General features: G+C 38.6%; 2 protein-coding genes across 3 annotated transcripts; both read right to left on the bottom strand.

Moving 5' to 3' along the window:
- Positions 1-204: 204 nt before the first annotated feature.
- On the bottom strand, positions 205-7720 carry cct3 (chaperonin containing TCP1, subunit 3 (gamma)). The gene is made up of 14 exons (XM_017472007.3): positions 7579-7720; positions 6937-6998; positions 6793-6843; positions 5971-6033; positions 5781-5877; positions 4249-4366; positions 3886-4072; positions 3080-3229; positions 2857-2989; positions 2655-2736; positions 2368-2548; positions 2004-2249; positions 1669-1800; positions 205-620 (listed from the first exon to the last, which is right to left on the bottom strand). The coding sequence occupies exons 1-14, from the start codon at positions 7604-7606 to the stop codon at positions 528-530; spliced, it is 1623 nt and encodes a 540-aa protein (XP_017327496.1). The 5' UTR covers positions 7607-7720; the 3' UTR covers positions 205-527.
- A 1939-nt stretch (positions 7721-9659) lies between these two features.
- On the bottom strand, positions 9660-17308 carry pdia7 (protein disulfide isomerase family A, member 7). 2 transcript variants are annotated; one of them, XM_017472020.3, is made up of 13 exons: positions 16993-17308; positions 15389-15467; positions 14995-15112; positions 14776-14883; positions 14188-14317; positions 13964-14077; positions 13598-13723; positions 13281-13463; positions 12792-12900; positions 12549-12677; positions 12383-12462; positions 12212-12269; positions 9660-11826 (listed from the first exon to the last, which is right to left on the bottom strand). In XM_017472020.3, exons 1-13 carry the CDS (start codon positions 17148-17150, stop codon positions 11737-11739), a joined length of 1482 nt encoding a protein of 493 aa, XP_017327509.1. In that variant the 5' UTR covers positions 17151-17308; the 3' UTR covers positions 9660-11736. The 2 variants fall into 2 exon arrangements, with proteins under 2 accessions (XP_017327509.1, XP_053537642.1); XM_053681667.1 differs by lacking the exon at positions 13964-14077.
- Positions 17309-20391: the final 3083 nt, after the last annotated feature.

Below are 20391 nucleotides of genomic sequence, written 5' to 3'. Positions count from 1 at the left end.
GATTTCAGACCCACTACATTTTGTAATGTGCATTGGTGTAAACACCATCTTGTTCAAACGTGTACAATCAGGGTTCCTGCATACTTAAGAGTTAGATGCTTAATTTGAACTGTACAATTCTGGAAAGCAGGTGCAAACATTTCAAAAGGACTTTTTAATCACAGTGGTGGGAGGTAGTCAGCGTGAAATTTAGAAGAGAAAGGCTGAAGGGGGGAAAAAAATTGTTTTATCACCAGTAGCAAATGAAAAGTAACAACCCGAACCTCAGCAGTTAATTATGGAGTGAAGCATCAGAGTGCATATACACATTGACAAACGTAAAACACATATCTAAAGGCATGTTTAATTATTCCTCACACAGGGCTTGAAAGCAAAGAGCCAAGTAAATCTTTACATAAGCAAGGCCTAATGGTAGAATAAAAGCCAGAGAATGTGTTTAAGAGGTCAAGTCTATCAGAAATCACTGTTAACTATTTTAGACATCCATCTTGGTGATCTCCTGACCCCCTTGCTTTCTTCACTTCTTTTTACTCAGCTCCCTGTCCTCCCCCTGTTTTCTCCTCTCCCTTCTTCTTGTGCCCAGACACGATGTCGTCGATGCGCAGGAGTAGGATGGCAGTCTGCAAAGACAAGAGTACAGCTCATTAACGGTGGAGAAGAAAATAGGAAAAAGCAGTGTCAGAGGACTGTGGAAAAAGAAGATCATTAAACATGAAAATGGGTGATACTGTAGGCTGGAAAACATTTACAGTAAGTTATACATTTTTATATTAAAAACATTTACAAGAGAACCAGTTTAAATAGGTCAATAAATGGTCAAATTGAAATAAATAAATGAGGTTATTCTTTTCCATTAGGACTGCCAAAATGAATTTCACTATTTGAACTGTATTAAAATATTCAAAAATATGCACATTTTGCAAATTGAAATGCAAATAAATGTGATTTTAAAAAATCCCCTTGTACTTTTAGTTACTTAATACTTCTCTACTGAAATGAGTTTCCTAAACATTTTAATCCCTGTGTCACTTGGTCTAGGATTAAAAGGGCTAATTTAGATTTATTAGACAACATGCCCTTGACATTAGATGGGCGCATATAACTTACAACACACACTTATCACAAGTTGGATCTCAAATAGTTTTCAACTGAGCATGTAGGTACCAATGCCTTAATGTTATACCCTATGTAGTGAGCATTTATTGTTAAGGCCGTTTCTGGATTTGGCCTCAGTGGAAATTCCAGTTTAAAAAAAAATAATAAAATAATTATTATAGGTCATTTAAATTTTGGATTAAAGGAATACTCCTTCCTGGTGACTTTCTTTGCTTTTATGACATAAGCACTGCATAGTGCTACCGCTAATGTGCTCTCCATCAGTGGCAGTATATAAAAAAAATAAATACTCATGCCCTAGCTGGTTTGTTTTCATCACTCATGTTTAACATTGCTAACATTTTTTCAATAACATTATAATAATAATAATATTATCATTATTATTATTATTATTATTATTATTATTATAAGTGTAATTATGACATTTTATGCATTAGTGCTGAATCTTAAGAGAGTGCTGCAATGCATTTAAAAGTTGAGTATTTTCCTATTTTCCTAGACTCATATACACAGCAGAATGAGAGAAGAGACATATGCTTTAAGAGTGTATACCTCTACTGCTGTCTTGTATGTCTGGGCTTTGACAGCCAGTGGCTCCAAGATTTCCAGCTCACCCATGTCCGCCAGAGTGCCCGTCTCTCCGTTAACACCCCATGAGGTGTTGCCCTCTTGAGTGTGCTTTGCCTGGAGGAGTACAGGAGTTTCAATTTAACACTTAAAATGTGGAAACCAGCTAGCATGCCACAGTCACACAGAATGAGAGAATAGAAGAAAAAAAGAAAAGTTATTTACATGCAGATATCCTTGAGTAACACATGCACATACTGTATGTGGTCAGAAAATAAAACTTGCTTAGATACAAACATGCACACAATTCACTCACTTACCCTAAGGGACGTGAGCACACGGATGGTGGAGGCTCCACAGTTCTGGATGAGAGTGCGGGGGATGACCTCAAGGGCCTGAGCCACGGCACGGTACGGCCACTGCTCGACGCCAGTGAGGGCTCGTGAGCGCTCCATCAGCTTGCGAGACACAGCCATCTCTACAGCACCACCACCTGGCAGCAGACATGGCTCCAGCAGCACGTTACGGCACACCTGCATTGCGTCCTGCAGGTTACGCTCCACCTCCTGGGACACAAAGCACACGCATTTCAGAACATCACGACTCAAAGGGGAGCCAATCAAATTTGATGCATCGCCAGTTCATGAATTCTTTAGTGAAAATGCCTTGTCTAATGTCTCTCACCGCCAGGATCTCTTTGCTGGCTCCTCTCAGCAGGATAGTGCAAGCTTTGGGGTCTTTGCACTCAGTGACAAAGGTGAAATACTCATCACCGATTTTCTTCACCTCAAACAGGCCTGCCCCTGTTCCCACATCTTCCTCACGTAACTCATCTGTCCTGCTGGCAATGCGTGCTCCGCAGGCTCTGAGGGACAGAGGAAAAACTGTTGAATGATGCCAATTCATAACAGAAAATCCTAATAACAAATAAGAGGCGGGGGTAGGGGGGACTACTGTAATTCCAGTCTTACCTGGCAATGCGGTTGTTGTCTGTTTTACGGACACGACGGATCGCAGTGATGTTGGCTTTCATCAGATAGTGCTGAGCAAGATCTAAGGTGGGAAAGAGATTTAGGAGGAATCGATCACATCAAAGTGCTAGTACTGTGGATCACAGCATGTAAGAGTTCTGTGTATGTGAGCTGCAGAACATGTGCGTGTTTGTGTGTGTACCAGAGACTCCCTTCTCAGTAAAGACCAGGTCAGGTTTGATGCGGATAATATCTTCACAGATCTGCTGGATGTACTCTTCCTCCATCTGCAGGATTCTGGAAAAGTCTTCCTCGCGAGTAATTTCTATGTCCGTCTGGAGAGAGTGAAAAATGTTCCGTAAAGTTTGGCGGAGTTGCACAAGGCTGGAAATGTGAGTGTATATTATTTTGCTCCTATGGTTTACCTGGCTCTCACCCTTCTTGTACTCTAGGGAGCAGTCCAGGAGCACAATACGAGGGTTTTTGATGAGACGCCGCATGCGGGGGTGCGTTACATCTTTATTGAGCATCACTCCCTTCAGCACATACGAGTCTTCAATGAACCCACCAGGCACCTACACACAGCCAAACAAGCCTTTGAATTAGCTTATTTCCTGTATTTTATGCTGAATCACTATACTGGCACAAAGCCCACACTCTATAGTAGCATTGTTCACATAAGTCTAAGGATCCCAATATAAATGTTGTTTCCTGATTGTAGTCATTTCCACCTGCAAATATTTTCTTTTTTCTTTAAACCCCCGCCGCAAACAAACATCAAAACAATGATTATATCGTATGCTACATTTCATATGAGGATTTTATTTATTTTTTTTACCATATTTGCTCAACTTTATTTGTTGATCAAAATGTCTATGCAGAAATCTATACATATTTTTGGCTTCAAATTGAGAATCATGAATCTTTGACCAATTTTGTAAAGAACAATATGTATATTTATGAAACTTTTACATCATGGTAGCTGTGTCCCCCTAGTGGATGCAGCTGACTGCATCCACTAGGGGGACACAGTGGATTATTTAGAACGGCAGTCGTTATTTAGAACGACTGCCGTTCTAAATAACATTTCCCAGCATATAAGCATAAGAAAGCACAACCCAGGCAATTACAGCAATTTGAGATATTTAAGAATTCAAACAGTATTCTTCAATGTTTGTTTTTCTGACTTGCTTCTTATCCTACTAAAAGCGAAATCCTGTGTGACCCCTACCTTTTCCACCTTGGCATACTTTTTAATATCAATTTCTTTGCGACCGTTCTCCTCCAGCTCCACGGTGCGCACTGCATCCAGCGCAATGTTACAAGCCATGCTTGACCAGCGACTCAGTGCCTTGGTGTTGATGGCCGAGTTGATGACCTTCAGCATCATGTCCCGATCATTTGGGTCGACTGGAGTGCTGTGGGGCAAAAAGAACAGCTTACTGAACACGTCATCATACAAATCCTGGGTGCGAATGCGAATCATGTGGCTTGACATTTGTGATTTCATGCAGGCAAACGAATATGAATGAAAAATCCCTCCAACACTTTCAGCAGACTGAGTGAACTGAGCATGTGTGGAAAGAGACACTACCTGATCTCTTTGAGGATGTTGAGCATGTCATCCAGAGCCTGCCTGTAAGCACTGATTACCACAGTGGGATGCATCTGCTGCTCCAGAAACTGCTCCGCCACTGACAGCATCTCTCCAGCTACACACGAATACAGATTCTTATTATACTGTGACCACTGATATCTGGTCTGTACAGGATTTCACAGAGCCTTTTTTTGTGATAGTTGAGGCCAAAAATGCTTGATTTTTATGCAAATTTTTTCAAAAATAGCTATTGCAAGAATTTGTTTTGCAGAGATGTTTGTACACCCCAATTCCAACAAAGTTGGGACTCTGTGTAAAATGTAAATAAAAACAGAAATGCAATGATTTGCAAATCTCATAAACCAGTATGTTATTCACAATAGAACATATCAAATGTTTAAACTGAGAAAAATGTACCATCTTAAAGAAACACACATCTCAAAGTTGGGACGGGGCAACAAAAGGCTGGAAAAGTAAGTGTTACTAAAAAAAGAAAGAGCTGGAGGTTAACTGGCAACAGGTCAGTAACATGATGGGTATAAAAAGAGTATCTTAAGAGATGCAGAGTCTCTCAAGAGATGAATCAAAATTTGAAATTCGTTTTGGAAACATGGACACCACCTCCTCTAAACTCAAGAGGACTAAAGTGGAGAAGGACCATCTGGCTTTTTATCGGTGCTCAGTTCAAAAGCCTGCACCTCTGATGGTATGGGGGTGCATTAGTGCCTATGGAGTGGGCAGCTTGCACATCTGGAAAGGCACCATCAATGCTGATAGTTATATATAGGTTTAAGAGCAACATATGCTTCCATCCAGAATCCATCCCATCTTTACTTCTGAGAGATTCTGCCTCTCTAAGATACTTTTTATACCCAATCATGTTACTGACCTGTTGCCAATTAACCTCCAGCTGTTTCTTTTTAGTAACGCTTACTTTTCCAGCCTGTTGCTTCCTCTTCTGAGATATATTGCTGCCATCAAATTCAAAATTACCTTATTTTTTTCTTAAAATGGTACATTTCCTCAGTTTAAACATTTGATATGTTTTCTATGTTCTATTGTGAATAACATATGGGTTTATGAGATTTGCAAATCATTGCATTCTGTTTTTATTTACATTTTACGACAGCATCCCCACTTTTTGGGAATTGGGGTTGTATGTAAATGAGACCTTTTAGCAGTACTTATGTTCAATGTACATGAAACAAAGTGTTTTGGCTGAATACACGTTGTGATGAAGTCACATGATGCATCTTGGCCCAAATCTGCAGAAGATCTAGGGTAATTTTTGACAAGAGAGTAGGAAAAAAAAACAAACAAAAAAAAACATTCAAGCTCCTCCAAATATTGTGGAGTTCATCTGATTTTGCGTTAATTTCTGCGATTGCAAAATCCTGGAGGGACTGACTCCAAACAGTACTTTCAACTACTTTCAAATTTAAGAAACTGTGAAATATTCCCAAATCAACAAAGTGGTAGAGAGTTTAGAGAGATCATAGATGATACAGATGGAAGAAAAGCCCACTCACCCAAGATAATGACAGAAGTGGTGCCATCTCCCACCTCCTCATCCTGAGTGCGGCTGATCTCAATCATGGACTTGGCAGCAGGGTGCTGCACTTGAATCTGCAGGGAAAAATCAGTGGTGAATAAAGCCATCAACCAAAACACACCCAGAACGCACAATGATCAGTCAGACTTCTAGAAATGTTTTAGTACCTCTCTCAGAATGGCATTGCCATCATTGGTCATGACAATTCCTCCCATAGGGTCCAGCAACATCTGCTCAAAAAAAGAAAAAAAGGCAATATGATTAAAGCCCATTATCACTTATCAACAACAGTCTTTAGTGATGTGATCATAACTGGACAGACAATGTGAATAATTGATCACATGGTCCTTCGATGCGGTCCACATTGATACACTGGACTCCATTTAGACCTGTCCATTTGAGATCAGATCAGAGATGGGTGGATGGATGGATGATAAATCAGTCCATACAGGATTTCACAGAGGTTTTTTTTTATGATTCCAAAAATGCTTGTTTTGCTGAGGCTTTTCAAAAGGGTTTTTTTTTTTGTTCTGCTGAAAACTTCTTGAATTGGCGAAATTGCATTAAATTGTTTTTCGCAGTGATATTTGATGGTAAATGAGACCTTTTATCTGTACTCATTCTCAATGCATGTGAATCGAAGGGGACTTTGGCAGATGAGGTCACGTGACGCGTCTTGGTCCAAATATGCTGCAAATCCGGAAAACTGCAAGCTATTGCAATTATCACGGCGTTTCCTTGATTGTGTGTTCATTTCTGTGATCACAAAATCCGGGAGGGACTGGATAATGCCTTAGTTCTAAGCATAAAACCTTTGTAATGGGTCAGGGGTGCAGTGACGTGTCTGATTTTTGAAGGCAACTGGGCATTTCTATTCAGCTAGTAATAGTAATGTGGAAGGGTGTGGCCCCCAGTTATAATTCAACACCAAAATCAACTGAATTACAGCTGATGCTGAGGCCAAGTGAAAAGCATTCGTCGTTACACACCTTCATCATAGCTCTTGGTCCCAGACATGTCCTGATTACGTCTGCGATGGTCTGAAAAACAAAAGAAAATATCTTAGTCAATTTAATACAAATACAGGTTTGTAAACCAAGGCTGCACGAGTCCATTATAAATAAATGACTTACCTTAGCTGCATTAATATTTCCTAGCTGGACCTTCCTGCCAGATTCTCTTTTCATATTCTGGCCTAAAATAAAGATGAATGTTGTAAGTATAACAGAAACAGCTGCATGTTCTTTGAGACTGTAACCAGCTGGGCGGGTCGCTGAAACTAATCCATCATTCATACGCAGTTGCGAATGACTGGCTTTATGGCTAACTAGACTTGAGTAATATCACCCCCAACTAACTAGCAACTCTAGCTACAGTTCCCTATAACAGAATATACTGCCTTGTAATGGTTCATTCGGTAACTAGGAAATGACTGTAAGCGACAGATTACAACATTAGCTAATGTTCTGGAAGCACAGCAAGACCAGCATGCTAATTATCCTCCTCTTTCCCATTCACAGAAATAATCATTCACGTTATATATAGAAAGACAGATAGACAGTCACAGACTGACAAGGAAGCTAAGCTAAGCGCCGTATAAGCTAGTTAGCCGGTGACCAAGCTAGGCCCATGCCATGCCCGTTAGCCTGTTAGCATCATATCAATTACTAGGAGAATAGTCTTAGAAACGGCCATTTTGAGTTGACTGGGGTGCCGTTTATACAGCAGCCTTCAAGTACTTGTTCAAACACATAGAAATAAAAAAAAAATCTCACTAAGCACGAGAACCGGTCTCCCCATCATGTTTGCGGCGTGGTTCGTTAACCGGCACAGAGATCCGCACGCAGTGTGGCGAAGAAAGGAAGACTGAGGCGTGGCCGGAGACTCACTGAAGCTGTCCACCAATGAACGATCAAGAAATTATGATAGACATTATTTTTTGCCAATCACCGCAACGATTTCGTCGTTATAGAGGAGATAGAGCGGATCCAAGCGTGAGAATGACTCGTGTTGGGGCGGGCTTTAGCTGAACGTGCCAGAAATTTCCTTCTGTTGAACTTGCCGCGACTAACGGTCCATATATTGGCATAAAGTCGGTTTGACGTCGGACGTTCGATATTCGCGGATATGCGGAAATTAAGGGACCGTCTCTAAAGTTACATACGACATTGTTAAACACCATTCTAACTTCAATAGCATTTGAAGGGATTGACTTACAGTCGCATAACCAACTGGAAAGTGTTCATGTAGGTGTCAGATATAACACACACCTTTTAGATATTTAACAAAATTAACTATTAAGTCATATATAAAAATTGCCATATATTTAATTACTGCATGGGCTCATACACAAAATATACCATCATTTAAAGCTCAATAGCATTTGAACGGATTGTACATGTTTAGATTGTGGATGGGAGCCAAAGGAATTCGAAATTATTTACATAGGCAGCACTTTCAGTCAACCTTTTGAGCCCTTTTGAACTGCTACTCTGACATAGAAAGGCATGCCACATGAAACCACTTCTTGCAGCAGTGACATTCAATTTGAAAAAAGATAATATAATCTTACCAAATTGCTCAGTAATCGATTAGTTTCTCTTTCATTCACTCACTCTCTTACACACACAACATACACTTGTAAACAAAATGGTGTTCCCATAAAAAATGTTATAATCATTGCTACATTACCCACCCAAAATGTTTTTGCACCACCATCCAGGGGTTTTGAGGCAGCACATAATGAGCAGTAATGTCCCCTCTTGAATACTGAAAACATGCAGTTATATGTTAGCTCTGTTGGCAAATGGTACACACTGTAAATAGCATTACCATATGTTTACTACTTAATATGATGTTACAAAATGTGTGGTTTTTCTGTGATAAAAATCTATACTTTATAACATAGTCTAAATGATAGGCGTTATTGTACAAGTAATAAATTACCTGAGGCTTTCAGAAGTTCCTCTGCCATTGTCAGTCGCAGATGTTCCATGTGATCCTTGGATGAGTTTATAGTCAAATGGCAAGGGATATTTGGAAAAGCACCAACAACTACTTTTTCCATGTACATAAGACAAGATGAGTTAATGTTTTTTTTTTATTGTCCAGGGGAGATTGTTTCACCACAGCAGCCATACATACAAACAAACAATCAAACAAAACACATGCATCTAAATCCATGAATCACATTTAGTACACTATTTGCATAAACTACATTGAACAAACATCGAAGAGCCTGAGCCTCCACACAAAGTAGAATTTGCTCTGACCCTTCCTCTGTGTAGCCTCAATTTACCCACTCCATTCTGGTTTGTTGTCTAGGTACACTCCAGAGTTCTTATAAGACTGAACTAAATCAACATACTGCTCCACAAATTTATAAGAACTGTGTCAGAGTTTATTATAAGATAAACTCTTTGTTTTTCTTTATGTCGTACAATTTACTGAGAAAATCCAACCTGCATGACAAACACTCCACAGATGTACCAGTCCTGTTGTGTGGAATGGTTAATTTGTCCTCCATTCCATTTTATGTCCACCCAGTCACATTTACTGAGACAGCTTCTTCTCATCTTGAAGTACTCTCTAGGCAGTGTAAATAAATAAAATCATGAACATACTTCATGTAAATAACCTATTTATTTGTTAATTCATTGTTGAGTCTAAGTGCAGAGAAAGGTGACAAATCAATTGCTTCTCACCTATAGTGAATTGTTCGTTTCCCAGCTCATAGGGTATTTCACCCATCACACCCCCACTCTTCTATCCTATATTGCCTTGTCAATTTTCTACTATCCCCACCTCAATAAAAAAAAGGCCCCAAAACCAATAAAAACACACTCTTTACAGGCCATATAAATATAATTATATTATTAGAAAGGCAACATTATCCATTTTCCTTAATGCATAAAACACAAAATGTGTGGAAAAAAAGTGTGCTAAGCAAATCAAAATGATTGACAGGATAACATTAAGCATTAAAATATTATTGCCTACTAATTTCCTATATACAGTATACAGTATAATTTCCTATATACTATATGCATCCGGAAAGTATTCACAGCGCTTCACTTTTTCCACATTTTGTTATGTTACAGCCTTATTCCAAAATGGATTAAATTCATTATTTTCCTCAAAATTCTACAAACAATACCCCATAATGACAGTGTGAAAGAAGTTTGTTTGAAATTTTTGCATATTTGATGCTACAAGCTCGGCACACCTATTTTTGGGCAGTTTCTCCCATTCTTCTTTGCAGGACCTCTCAAGCACACTTGAAGTATAACACTCGCTGTGTAGTGATCTAGTATAAAAATCCTGTGTCCCTGGTCTCTGTTACTCACCACAATTTGAAAATAGCATTGGATTGTCTAAAAACAAAAGATAATTTATTTTTTTTAAAATTAAATATCAAAAATCTAAAAAGGTGTGCGTGATACCTGACAGCTAGATGAACACTTTACAGTTGGTTGTGTGACTGTAAGTCAATCCCTTCAAATGCTATTGAGCTTTAAATTATGGTATACTTTGTGTATGAGTCCATTCTGTAATGAAATACATGGCAAAATTTACAGTATCTCACAAAAGTGAGTACACCCCCCACATTTTTGTAAATATTTGATTATATCTTTTCATGTGACAACACTGAAGAAATGACACTTTGCTACAATGTAAAGTAGTGAGTGTACAGCTTGTGTAACAGTGTAAATTTACTGTCCCCTCAAAATAACTCAACACACAGCCATTAATGTCTAAACCGCTGGCAACAAAAGTGAGTACACCCCTAAGTGAAATATATATATATATATATATATATATATATAAAAAATGTATTATACATACACCCGCACACACGTCCATTCTCTATACCGTTTATCCTACACAGGGTTGCAGGGAGCTTGGAGCCTATCCCAGGGGACTCTTTGGATGTGGTACCAAAACCTTCGCAGGACACAATCGCACACACATGTCTGGGGAGGAAACCGGACTACCTGGGGGAAACCTCTGAAGCACGGGGAGCACCTCTGAGAGGCAACAGTGCTAACTAAGCCACCATGCCCCCTACATAATTAGAATTATCTTAACTGATGTTTTTGGATTTAAACTAGCAAACACATTAAAATGAACACATTAGTGAAGTGCTCAGCGTAAAGAAAAGGACATTTAACTGTTGGCTACTTGTTCATCTAGAGAAGGGTTAAACAATAAACAGTATATTTGTTCATTAACTTTGACAATGACCTTTTCAATACGGATATCATGGAAGACCACACCATGAAAATGAGCAGTCTTATAAACCATATCCAAATAGAACATTGGCCTTTTGTTCAATGCAAAAGTTGAAAAATAATTTAAAAAAATAAATAAAAATAAAAAAGAAGAAAATAAATTGGTCAAATGAATGCAGGACAGCATTTACCTGTAACACATTACATATTCACCAAATTCCGTTAATATAATTTAGGGCATTCCACAGTGGCAATGTGGTCACAATATGCTGGTTTTGTCCATATTCCTTAGTCTTCACCTAGACAAATATATATATATATATATATATATATATATATATATATATATATATATATATATATATATATATATACACACACACACACACACACAATTAAAAAAAAAATGTTTAAGTGTTAGGCATTTCCTTGAATATGCACAATACAAAGAAAATTGTGGCCTCCAACAATAACAAACTTTATAATAAAAACTGCAAAAATACAGGTTCAACCTATTATATGTGTAATCCACATGTGCAGTAGTGGAGAAGCTTCATGTAACCCATTTGGTAATTTGGACAGGTATCAATATTATAAAAAACAAAACATTGCTAAATTGGGGACAAAATAACACGTGTTGTCTTTTTGTCCACAGTGTCAACAGATATCATCTGCTGGACTTTTCTCACTGTCAGGTCAAATTCATAGGTCATCCCTTAGATTGCCAAAGACCAGTGGATTTGTAGCTTCCTTCTTCAGGTAGCTGATGAAGTCACTGACCTCACGTCCACCCTAAAGGAAGAAATATTGACACATAAAATACAACTTCAACTGATGTGAAACTCCTCCTGCTGATGATGATGATGATGATTATGATCTCTTCATTATACGGACCCTTAAGTAGCACAGTCTAGAAATCTCCACAGCTGCATCAATGAATTGTAAATTAAGTAATGATGTTTATGAAGCAAGATATTTAAATGTTTCTAAAAGAAAATGCTCATAAAATATAAAATCTTAAACAGGAACTCCTAGTTATACAAGTTATATACACATTCCTAAAAGACTGAAATCAGAATAAAATGCTTCTCCAGCTTAGCAGTGGAACAAACTGTGTGGATTATTAACTGTATGTTGACTGCTCTTTCAGATGTTTAATTCTTTATAAATTTTGTACCTCATAACGCCTTGGCTGGTCTTTTTGTCCAGCAGGAGCAAAGTAAATTGTTGGGAAGCTAAAGCACAAAAGTGATATCCAAATTCAGTATAATGTAACAACACAAACGAGAAATTATGTAAAGTTTAAGAACTTGTTCTTAAAGTTCAAACACAAAGATTTCAGCTTTACCCTTGTACATCATAATCTGGAGGAATATCATTGGCAGTGGCATCCATCTTAGCAACAACAATGTGGGAATCACCAGACAACTGAAACATTTGATGATAAAGAATATTATACGGAGATCAGTGAGCACCTGACATACAGTGACATACAGTCTCGGAATTTCCCATACCTTCTCTCCAAGCTCAGTATATGTAGGCTCCAGATTTTTACAATGGCTGCACCATGGAGCAAAAAACTCTACGAGTACATCCTTCTCTGGATTGTTCACAATCTCGTCAAAAGTGTCAGCCACCACAACCTGTGTTAAGGAAATCCTAATGACTTGACTTGACTGGAAACCAAAACATTTTAAATTAAATCACGAGCAACAGAACATTAATAATCAAATGTGCAAGAGCTCAGTGTACACAACCTTGACAGGACCATCATTTGTTTCTGGTACAGGCTCAGATTTAATGTATTTCTTTAAGTGATCGGCAAAATAATCCTCCAGGAACCTTTCCAAAGATTTACCATCTCTCCTACGACAAAAGAGCAGTAAATTTTTTTAAAAAAAGTCACAAACATGAGCACAGTAAACGCAATAGCATCTCACTAGCTCAACAATGCCTCCTGGTGGCTGAAGAGCGCAAAATAGCATACTCGTCTTCACTATTAGCTCTTCAGTTCAGTCATGGGGAACAACTGAATCAGCTCCAAATCAGCTTGACAGTTTGCTGATTGAGGCATCTTTTGTTAAAGCAGTGGAATCACTAAAATGTGCAAAACATGGGGTCCCTAGAACTGAAACTGCAAAACATGAAGTGCTTTCTATTACAATTGTCAAGAGAAAGGGAATAACTATACTTATCTTTTGATCAGGTTCTGTAATCCTAATTATCATACTTTTAAGGCAACTTACGTGAACTCCTCCCGCATGATGTACTTGTGTCCTGCTCTGGTCCGGATAGTAATAAGGGGCATCTCTCCTCCATCAGACAACTGCAGTCCAAACTCCTCCGCCAGCTCCTCCTGAAACTCTTCCTGGTCAGCCACAGCAAAACTCAGCCCACGAGACAGGAACTGAGTCGCCACCTTCATCACCCTGAAAAGAAGAACAAAGTTAAATTTTGTACTAATAAACCAAAAAAAACAAAAAACAATAATTTAGGTTTTTATAAGTAAAAAAATCTTACAGAGCTTTAAACACACACTGTAGCACAAACCGGCACACTTCACCTGTTTCTCCAATAATTTGTACCCTTTGGATTCCGCACATAATCAACATCATAATAGGCTGTAAGCAGATCTCTGGATCTCAGACTGTCTCTGTTCTCAGAGGTCAGGTGAGGACAAAGGCCAAAACTGAAGGAGAAAAAAAGACAACAATCTGAAACTCTGAAAAAGTTGAGAGTGGGAAATTGATGTGGATGAGTCAATCACATACAGATATAGGTGACATTCTTAACATTTTATTTAAATAAAGTAAATTAGAGTGTTGTTTTGATTACTCAAAAGGTTCTCTCAATGTTTGATACTCTGTGCAACTGAAAAAAGCAAAGCAAAATGCAATAAATGTGGACTGGCACAAGAGCAGGAACAGACATGTTGTCCATGAGAAATGTGCGTAACGTAGAGGTTGAGACAGAATCAGAAAACTTCAGCACACTATCCTCAAACACGTTGCTCATGTGTGGAGGCCGAAAAAGCAGGACGCACCTTGAGAGATTTAAGAAAACATACCAAAAAGCATTATCATCACCACAAAGATCAGTTTACATTTTTTCAGTCTATGCTCATGTTCCATTTTAAAGCCATATACAACATACTCTCTGTCCACGCCATGTTTTAGTCCTATTCCCAGGTCTGTAGCGTGGGCAAATCGATAGCTGTCCCTCAAAGCACTGGCGGCCTTCAGAAACGCAGCAAGCTCCAGATGATCACTTCCTGAGAAAAAGCCTGGAATACAAAGCACACTCCTTTCAACTTCACTGAAATCTATAAGTGGCAGAGTCTACATTCTCCTTAGAGGTTTAAATGGCTGTTGTATCGGGTAGCAGGGGAATTACTGAAGCGTGCTGGTTCCTACTGGTCAATTATTGATGCTAATACTATTTATCTACTATTACTATATACTATAACTAGAATATGAATTTAATTTAGAGCACCGCAGTATTCCCAGGAATTACTTCTGGACATAGTGGTAGGCAAGATGCCATAGGAGCTCCATTTTACATTTAGTCATAAAAATTAAACGTAGATCACTGAGCCAATCAATTCAACATACTGACTGCAGTGTCACATTGCCAGCCATCTGACATATGAATGCATAGACTAAACCATTGCTGTCAGAACTTTAATTGTTTTATTTATTTCTCCAATAACACAATCTGGATAATAACATGATAAGAACTCACCTACAACACTGGCATCAAAACCATTTATGAAAGCATCCAAATCAGCTTCACTGTGTAGAGCTATAGAGCTTGGGCCAGACTGCTTCTTCATATAGCTCACAATGCCATCTATGAAGATCACCATTATCATCAAATATCATCAAAAGCATGAACACATAACCAAAGAGTAAAAAAAAAAAGCACTTGATATGGATTTATATTCACATTAAAAATACACACCTGCTGTCCGAGGACCATCGTATGAAGAGGCCACCTCGCCATTTCGAAAGATTTTTAGAGTGGGATACCCATTCACCCCAAACTTCATACATGTCTCAGAGTTTGCAGTGCAGTCGACCTAATCAGAAAAAAAGGATCTAACTATGCACATTGTGACAGGCCCACTGTATAGAACGGGCAAACTTTTGAGACTGTTTGAGAAGGTAAAGACACATGACTGGTGGGAGCTGCTTTAAATGAAATATTTCTACACTCAATAAACCCCAGCTAAAAACAAATGTGAACTTAAACTTCCAAGCAGAACTTGATCTGAGTAAGTACAAAGTTCCATGATCAAGTCTGGACATGTGCTTTAAAAAGATTATTGCTGTTCGTGACTTGCACCTGTGCTTACCTTTGCTAGAGGTACTGTGCCCTTTAGCCTGGTAGCAGCAGCTTCATATTCAGGAGCTAACCTCTTACAGTGACCACACCTGTGAGTGCAGCAGTGAGAATGAAACACTTTTAGCGTTCAAGTTTCAAGAGAAAACAATTAGAAAGGGTTCATGGAGTCAAGCATTAACAGTGTGAACCTACATCTCATGAACATACATTTCTCATCCTCGATGCCGGATTAACCATATATGGTATTGGGCAAGTGCCCTGGGGTCCCAAATGATTAAGGTAATCTTTAAAATATTTGCCATATTTTCTATATTACATATAAAATTTACTGGAAGAGATGCAATTTACTGGAACATATACAAAATTAACAGTTAATACAAAAAAAATTATATATATCAAGAGAGAGAAAGAGAGAAAGTGTAAGTTTCGCTGCTGTGCGTCTCTGTGGTGCTGAATTCAGATGTTGATATGGGTGCTTGCAATAGTCTTTCATGGGTTTTCCTTATTTGGTATATTTGTGCTATGATTTTTTAAAGATATACTCTAATGGTTTTGCATGTAGTCCTCAAAAAGGCCATTTATGATGGAAACAATGATATTTAATGACATGTTGCATTGGCATGTGAGTCACATTTGAGCATCAGTGCTGGAATAGCATTTGTAGACCCATGTCTATCTATGGTGGCAGTTTTTTTTTTTGTTGTTGTTTTGTTTGGGTCTTACATTTTTTCAGTAGTACTTTAGGTATAAATTCATGTAAATCATGTAAATCGAGGTCTGTGATTTAAAGAAAATGTGTTAAAGTGGTGGAAATCACAACCCACACTTATTAAAAGTTATATTTAATATTGAACTTTTATAGTTATCTGCTTTCTTGCCTGGTCACTGAAATTAAAAGGGTTTAATCCAAACCTCTGTTCAAAACCAAAACGGGCTATAAAATAATGTCAATTTGAACCAATTCAGTTCAGTCTGTGAAAGGAAGGAGAAAAATAAAAAAAGGTCTACACATCCAATAAACAACCTAAATATTATTGTACATATACACACATGAATAATGAGCAAAATATTTGAATAGTTAAGAAAATAAATCTGTATTGAGGGGGTCAGTTAAAGGGGGCCCTGGGTACAAACACTCAGAACCCCTGCTCCAACTTCACTGTCCTGGTGATGCTCAAGAAGCTAACCCTGCGCATCAGGATCCAGTTTCCAATTTCAGAAAACCAAAGGAGGAATTTATATGTTAAAAGCTCTTACAAATTAGGCAGCTTACTAATATTTATATTTTAGCTGAAGAAAATTGTTATTTCCATTTAATGGTCAATAAATTCGTATAGAGTACATTAGGTGCATACTTCTTCTTCTTATTATTATTATTAATAATAATAATAATAATAATATACTCATGAAAGTCGTTGCAAACTCCCATGGATGTAAAATGAGCGTTCTTCCACAGCGACCCCTTCACCGATAAGAACAAACACGAAACACAGGGTTACCAGACTACGGCTACTGAGCAACACAAAGGCATGCTTGCACTGCGAAAACAGTCTCGTTTTAACGACATTTCCAAGCTGTGTAGCCATAAGGTGAACTTTAAGAAACCTAGCGTACCACGGAGCGAAGAACTCCACGAGCAGGGTCTCATGCTCGGCTACACGCCGCTCAAAATCGGCGTCTTCGAGCTCGAGCACGTCGCCGCTTCCCTCCGCGATCACCCCCACTGTGTGTAGGACACCGAGGCAAAGAAGAGCGGTATATGACAAACGCATGTTAACAATAAATAATGTCGACAGGACAATTTCTTAAATGGAGCCAACGCTACAAACTTCCTATTGGACGATATGACCAATCCAGCGCGAGCGAGTTCAGCGTTACTGAGTTTACAGAGCAGGTCGCTGATTGGCTGAGAGGCACGAGAGCTTGAAGACCGTGTTTGGGAAGAAGCACCAACCCTCTTTATCTCATAGCTGCTTACTATATACAGCGCTACACGAACACAGGTGCAATCAAAATTACTCAGCCTTCCATTTGAAGAAGGCGGTTGGAAGAATATTATTGAACTGGAGGCCATTGCTCATGAGGAATGGGATAAGATTCCTCAGGAACGCTGCAAGAAGCTGTACATCTCGCTTGCAGCAGGTCATAACAGAAAAAGGGTGCTCTACTAAGTACTAAAGATGCTTGAAATGAAGGGGTTGCATCATTTTGAAACTGGAGAAGTCATTATAAGAAGACATTTTCAGTTGAATTTGGGGAAACCTCTTGAAGCATTCGTTGTGTTTAACTATTTCAATTGCTTTTGTTTGATTTGTTCATTGCAAACAGCTGAAAGTCTGTACATTTGGACCATAAACCTGATTTGCAATGGGGGTTGAATCATTTTGATTGCAGCTGTATACTTTGTATACTACTTCAGTGGTTTTCAAAGTGGGAGCCGCCAGGGGGCGCCCCGGGGGCCTCAACAATTTGGTCAGAGCCACCAAGCCCATCCCTCCCACTAGTATGTTTTCTCTTTTTCACTCTCAGACAACCACACACACACACACCCACAATCAATTCCTAATGTAATGTAAAGTTGTAAGATGTAATTATTAATAAAAAGAAGTTATAATACAGAATAATAATACAGAAGTCTGTATTTTTAATATGTTTTAAAGACATCTTGCAAAAGTGGGGCTTCGGTCAAATATTAATGCCATTTGGGGGGCCTTGCCCTGGAAAAGTTTGGGAACCCCTGTACTACTTAATACTACTCGTAATGTTATGCAGTACAATAAGCAGTATGAGACACGTACCATTCAATACTAGTTAGTTATGTGACTAATTGTTCATAATGTTTACTTGTGGAAGAAGTTACCTCAGAAGCTTACTGTAATAACTACTGCTTGGGCATAGGGATTCCTCACAAACAACTGACTACAACTGAGATAAAGGAAGTCTTATACGTATAATTCATAAAATGATTATAAAAATGAATATTAAAAATGTTATGCTGCAAAGCAATTTCGTAACAAAATTTAGGGAAGAGGCAAATGTAAATTTCTGTTTGCATGGTACAACTACAAACTGTGCCTCATTTTTGATGTCAGTGTAGTTATAAAGTAAATATGGCAAATATCTTCATGCTTTATTCTGATTCATTACTTTGACTACTATTTACTACTTTGGATTCTTAAACATCACAAAACAGCGCTAAATAATACATGATTGATTTGATAATTGATTTAGCATTTTTTTTTTATATAAGCTAATAATTAGACTGTCTTTTGTACTTTTCTTCATGTGTCTTAAGAATACATGAACAGTACTAATTCTAAAAAAACAAAAACAACAAAAAAAAAAACAACCTTTTATTGGTGCTAATTTATTTCAATTTTTTTATATTACCCCCTGACATATTAGGAACTATATGCTCATTACTTGAGATTTTCTATATTTCATGTAATAAACCATTTAAAAACAACATGCCCCTCAGAGCTATGGTAGATAGCTTCAACTTTTTTTTTGTGCAGAATCAAAAAAAGTGTCACCTTTTTTTGGTTAAATCCAAACATGAGGAAAGGAGATGGCAGAAAATATCTTGTTGTATTGTGAGGTACAGTACACCATGAAGATACACCATCAAGAAAGCTCACACTGCATGCTTGAAAATTCAGCTAGGATAGTACATCATCTATTTGTGTTTGACGTACTGGATATAGTCGCGATCACAAACTACATACTATAGACTGCGCTTGGGCTTGATTAAGTATGTATAGTATGCAATTTCTAATGCAGCCAACTACACTCACAAAGTACTTTACTGGGAACACATGTACACCTACTAATTCAGGCAATTGTCTAATCAGCCAGATGTGTGGCAGCAATGCAATGCATAAAATTATGCAGATACGGGCCAGCAGCTTCAAGTACTTTTCACATCAACCATGAGAATGGGGGGGGGGGGGGGGGGGTGTGAGTGATAAATAAGTTTGACTGTAGCATGATTGTTGATACCAGAGGGGCTGGTTTGAGTATTTCTATAATTGCTGATATCCTGGGATTTTCTCACATACAAGTCTCTAGAGTTTACTCAGAATGGTGCAATAAAGACAAAAACACCCAGTCAGTGGCAGTTCTGCAGACAAAAATGCCTTGTTGATGAGGGAGATCAATGGAGAATATCCAGGCTGGTTCGAGCTGCCAGAAAGGCTACAGTAATTCAGATAACCACTCTGTACAATTGTGGTGAGCAGAAAGCACAACACATCAAACTTTGAGGCGGATGGAATACAACAGCAGAAGGCCATGTCGGGTTCCACTTCTGTCAGCCAAGAACAGAAATCTGAGGCTGCAGTGGGCACAGGCTCACCAAAACTGGACAGATGGAGACAAGAACTTTGCAGCCTGGTCTGATGGATCTCGATTTCTGCTGAGGCACACAGATTACAGGATGAGAATTTGGCACCAACAGCATGTAACCATGGACCCAACCTGCCTTGTGTCCAGGCTGGTGGAGGTGGTGTAATGGTGTGAGGAATGTTTTCTTAGCATGCTTTGGTCCCACTAATACCAGTCAATCATCACTTGAATGCTACAGCCTATTTGAGTATTGTTGCTGACCATGTGCATCCCTTCATGGCCACAATTTACCATCTTCTAATGGCTACATCCAGCATGATAATGTATCATGTTACAAAGCAAAAGTCATATCAAACTGCTTTCATGAACACGATAATGAGCTCAGTGTTCTTCAGTGTCACCGGATCTGAAGCCTATAGAACACATTTGGGATGTGGTAGAACGGGAGATTCGCAGCATGAAAGTACACCTGAAAAACCTGCAGGAATTGTGTGATGCAGTCATGCCAACATGGACCAGAATCTCAAAGAACTGTTTCCAACTAGCAGCATCTTGTGGAATCCATGCCAAGAAGAACTGAGGCTGTTTTGAAAGCAAAGGGAGGCCCAACAACAGTATTAGTATAGTGTTCCTAAGAAAGTGCTCTGAGAGTATATGTCCCAAACAATA

Source organism: Ictalurus punctatus, chromosome 1, assembly GCF_001660625.3.
Source record: "Ictalurus punctatus breed USDA103 chromosome 1, Coco_2.0, whole genome shotgun sequence".
Lineage (NCBI taxonomy): Eukaryota > Metazoa > Chordata > Actinopteri > Siluriformes > Ictaluridae > Ictalurus > Ictalurus punctatus.
Note: the sequence above shows the minus strand (reverse complement) of the source record. Positions and strands in the feature narration are given on the sequence as shown.

Coding starts and splice junctions, on each gene's coding strand:
- pdia7 (XM_017472020.3), bottom strand. CDS start 17,150: ATGCGTTTGTCATATACCGCTCTTCTTTGCCTCGGTGTCCTACACACA. Junction 15,113..15,388: donor GCACAGTACCTCTAGCAAAG/GTAAGCACAGGT, acceptor TTTTCTGATTAG/GTCGACTGCACTGCAAACTC. Junction 12,678..12,791: donor CAAATGATGGTCCTGTCAAG/GTTGTGTACACT, acceptor TCCTTAACACAG/GTTGTGGTGGCTGACACTTT.
- cct3 (XM_017472007.3), bottom strand. CDS start 7,606: ATGATGGGGAGACCGGTTCTCGTGCTTA. Junction 2,990..3,079: donor ACAAGAAGGGTGAGAGCCAG/GTAAACCATAGG, acceptor CACTCTCTCCAG/ACGGACATAGAAATTACTCG. Junction 1,801..2,003: donor GTGTGCTCACGTCCCTTAGG/GTAAGTGAGTGA, acceptor GTACTCCTCCAG/GCAAAGCACACTCAAGAGGG.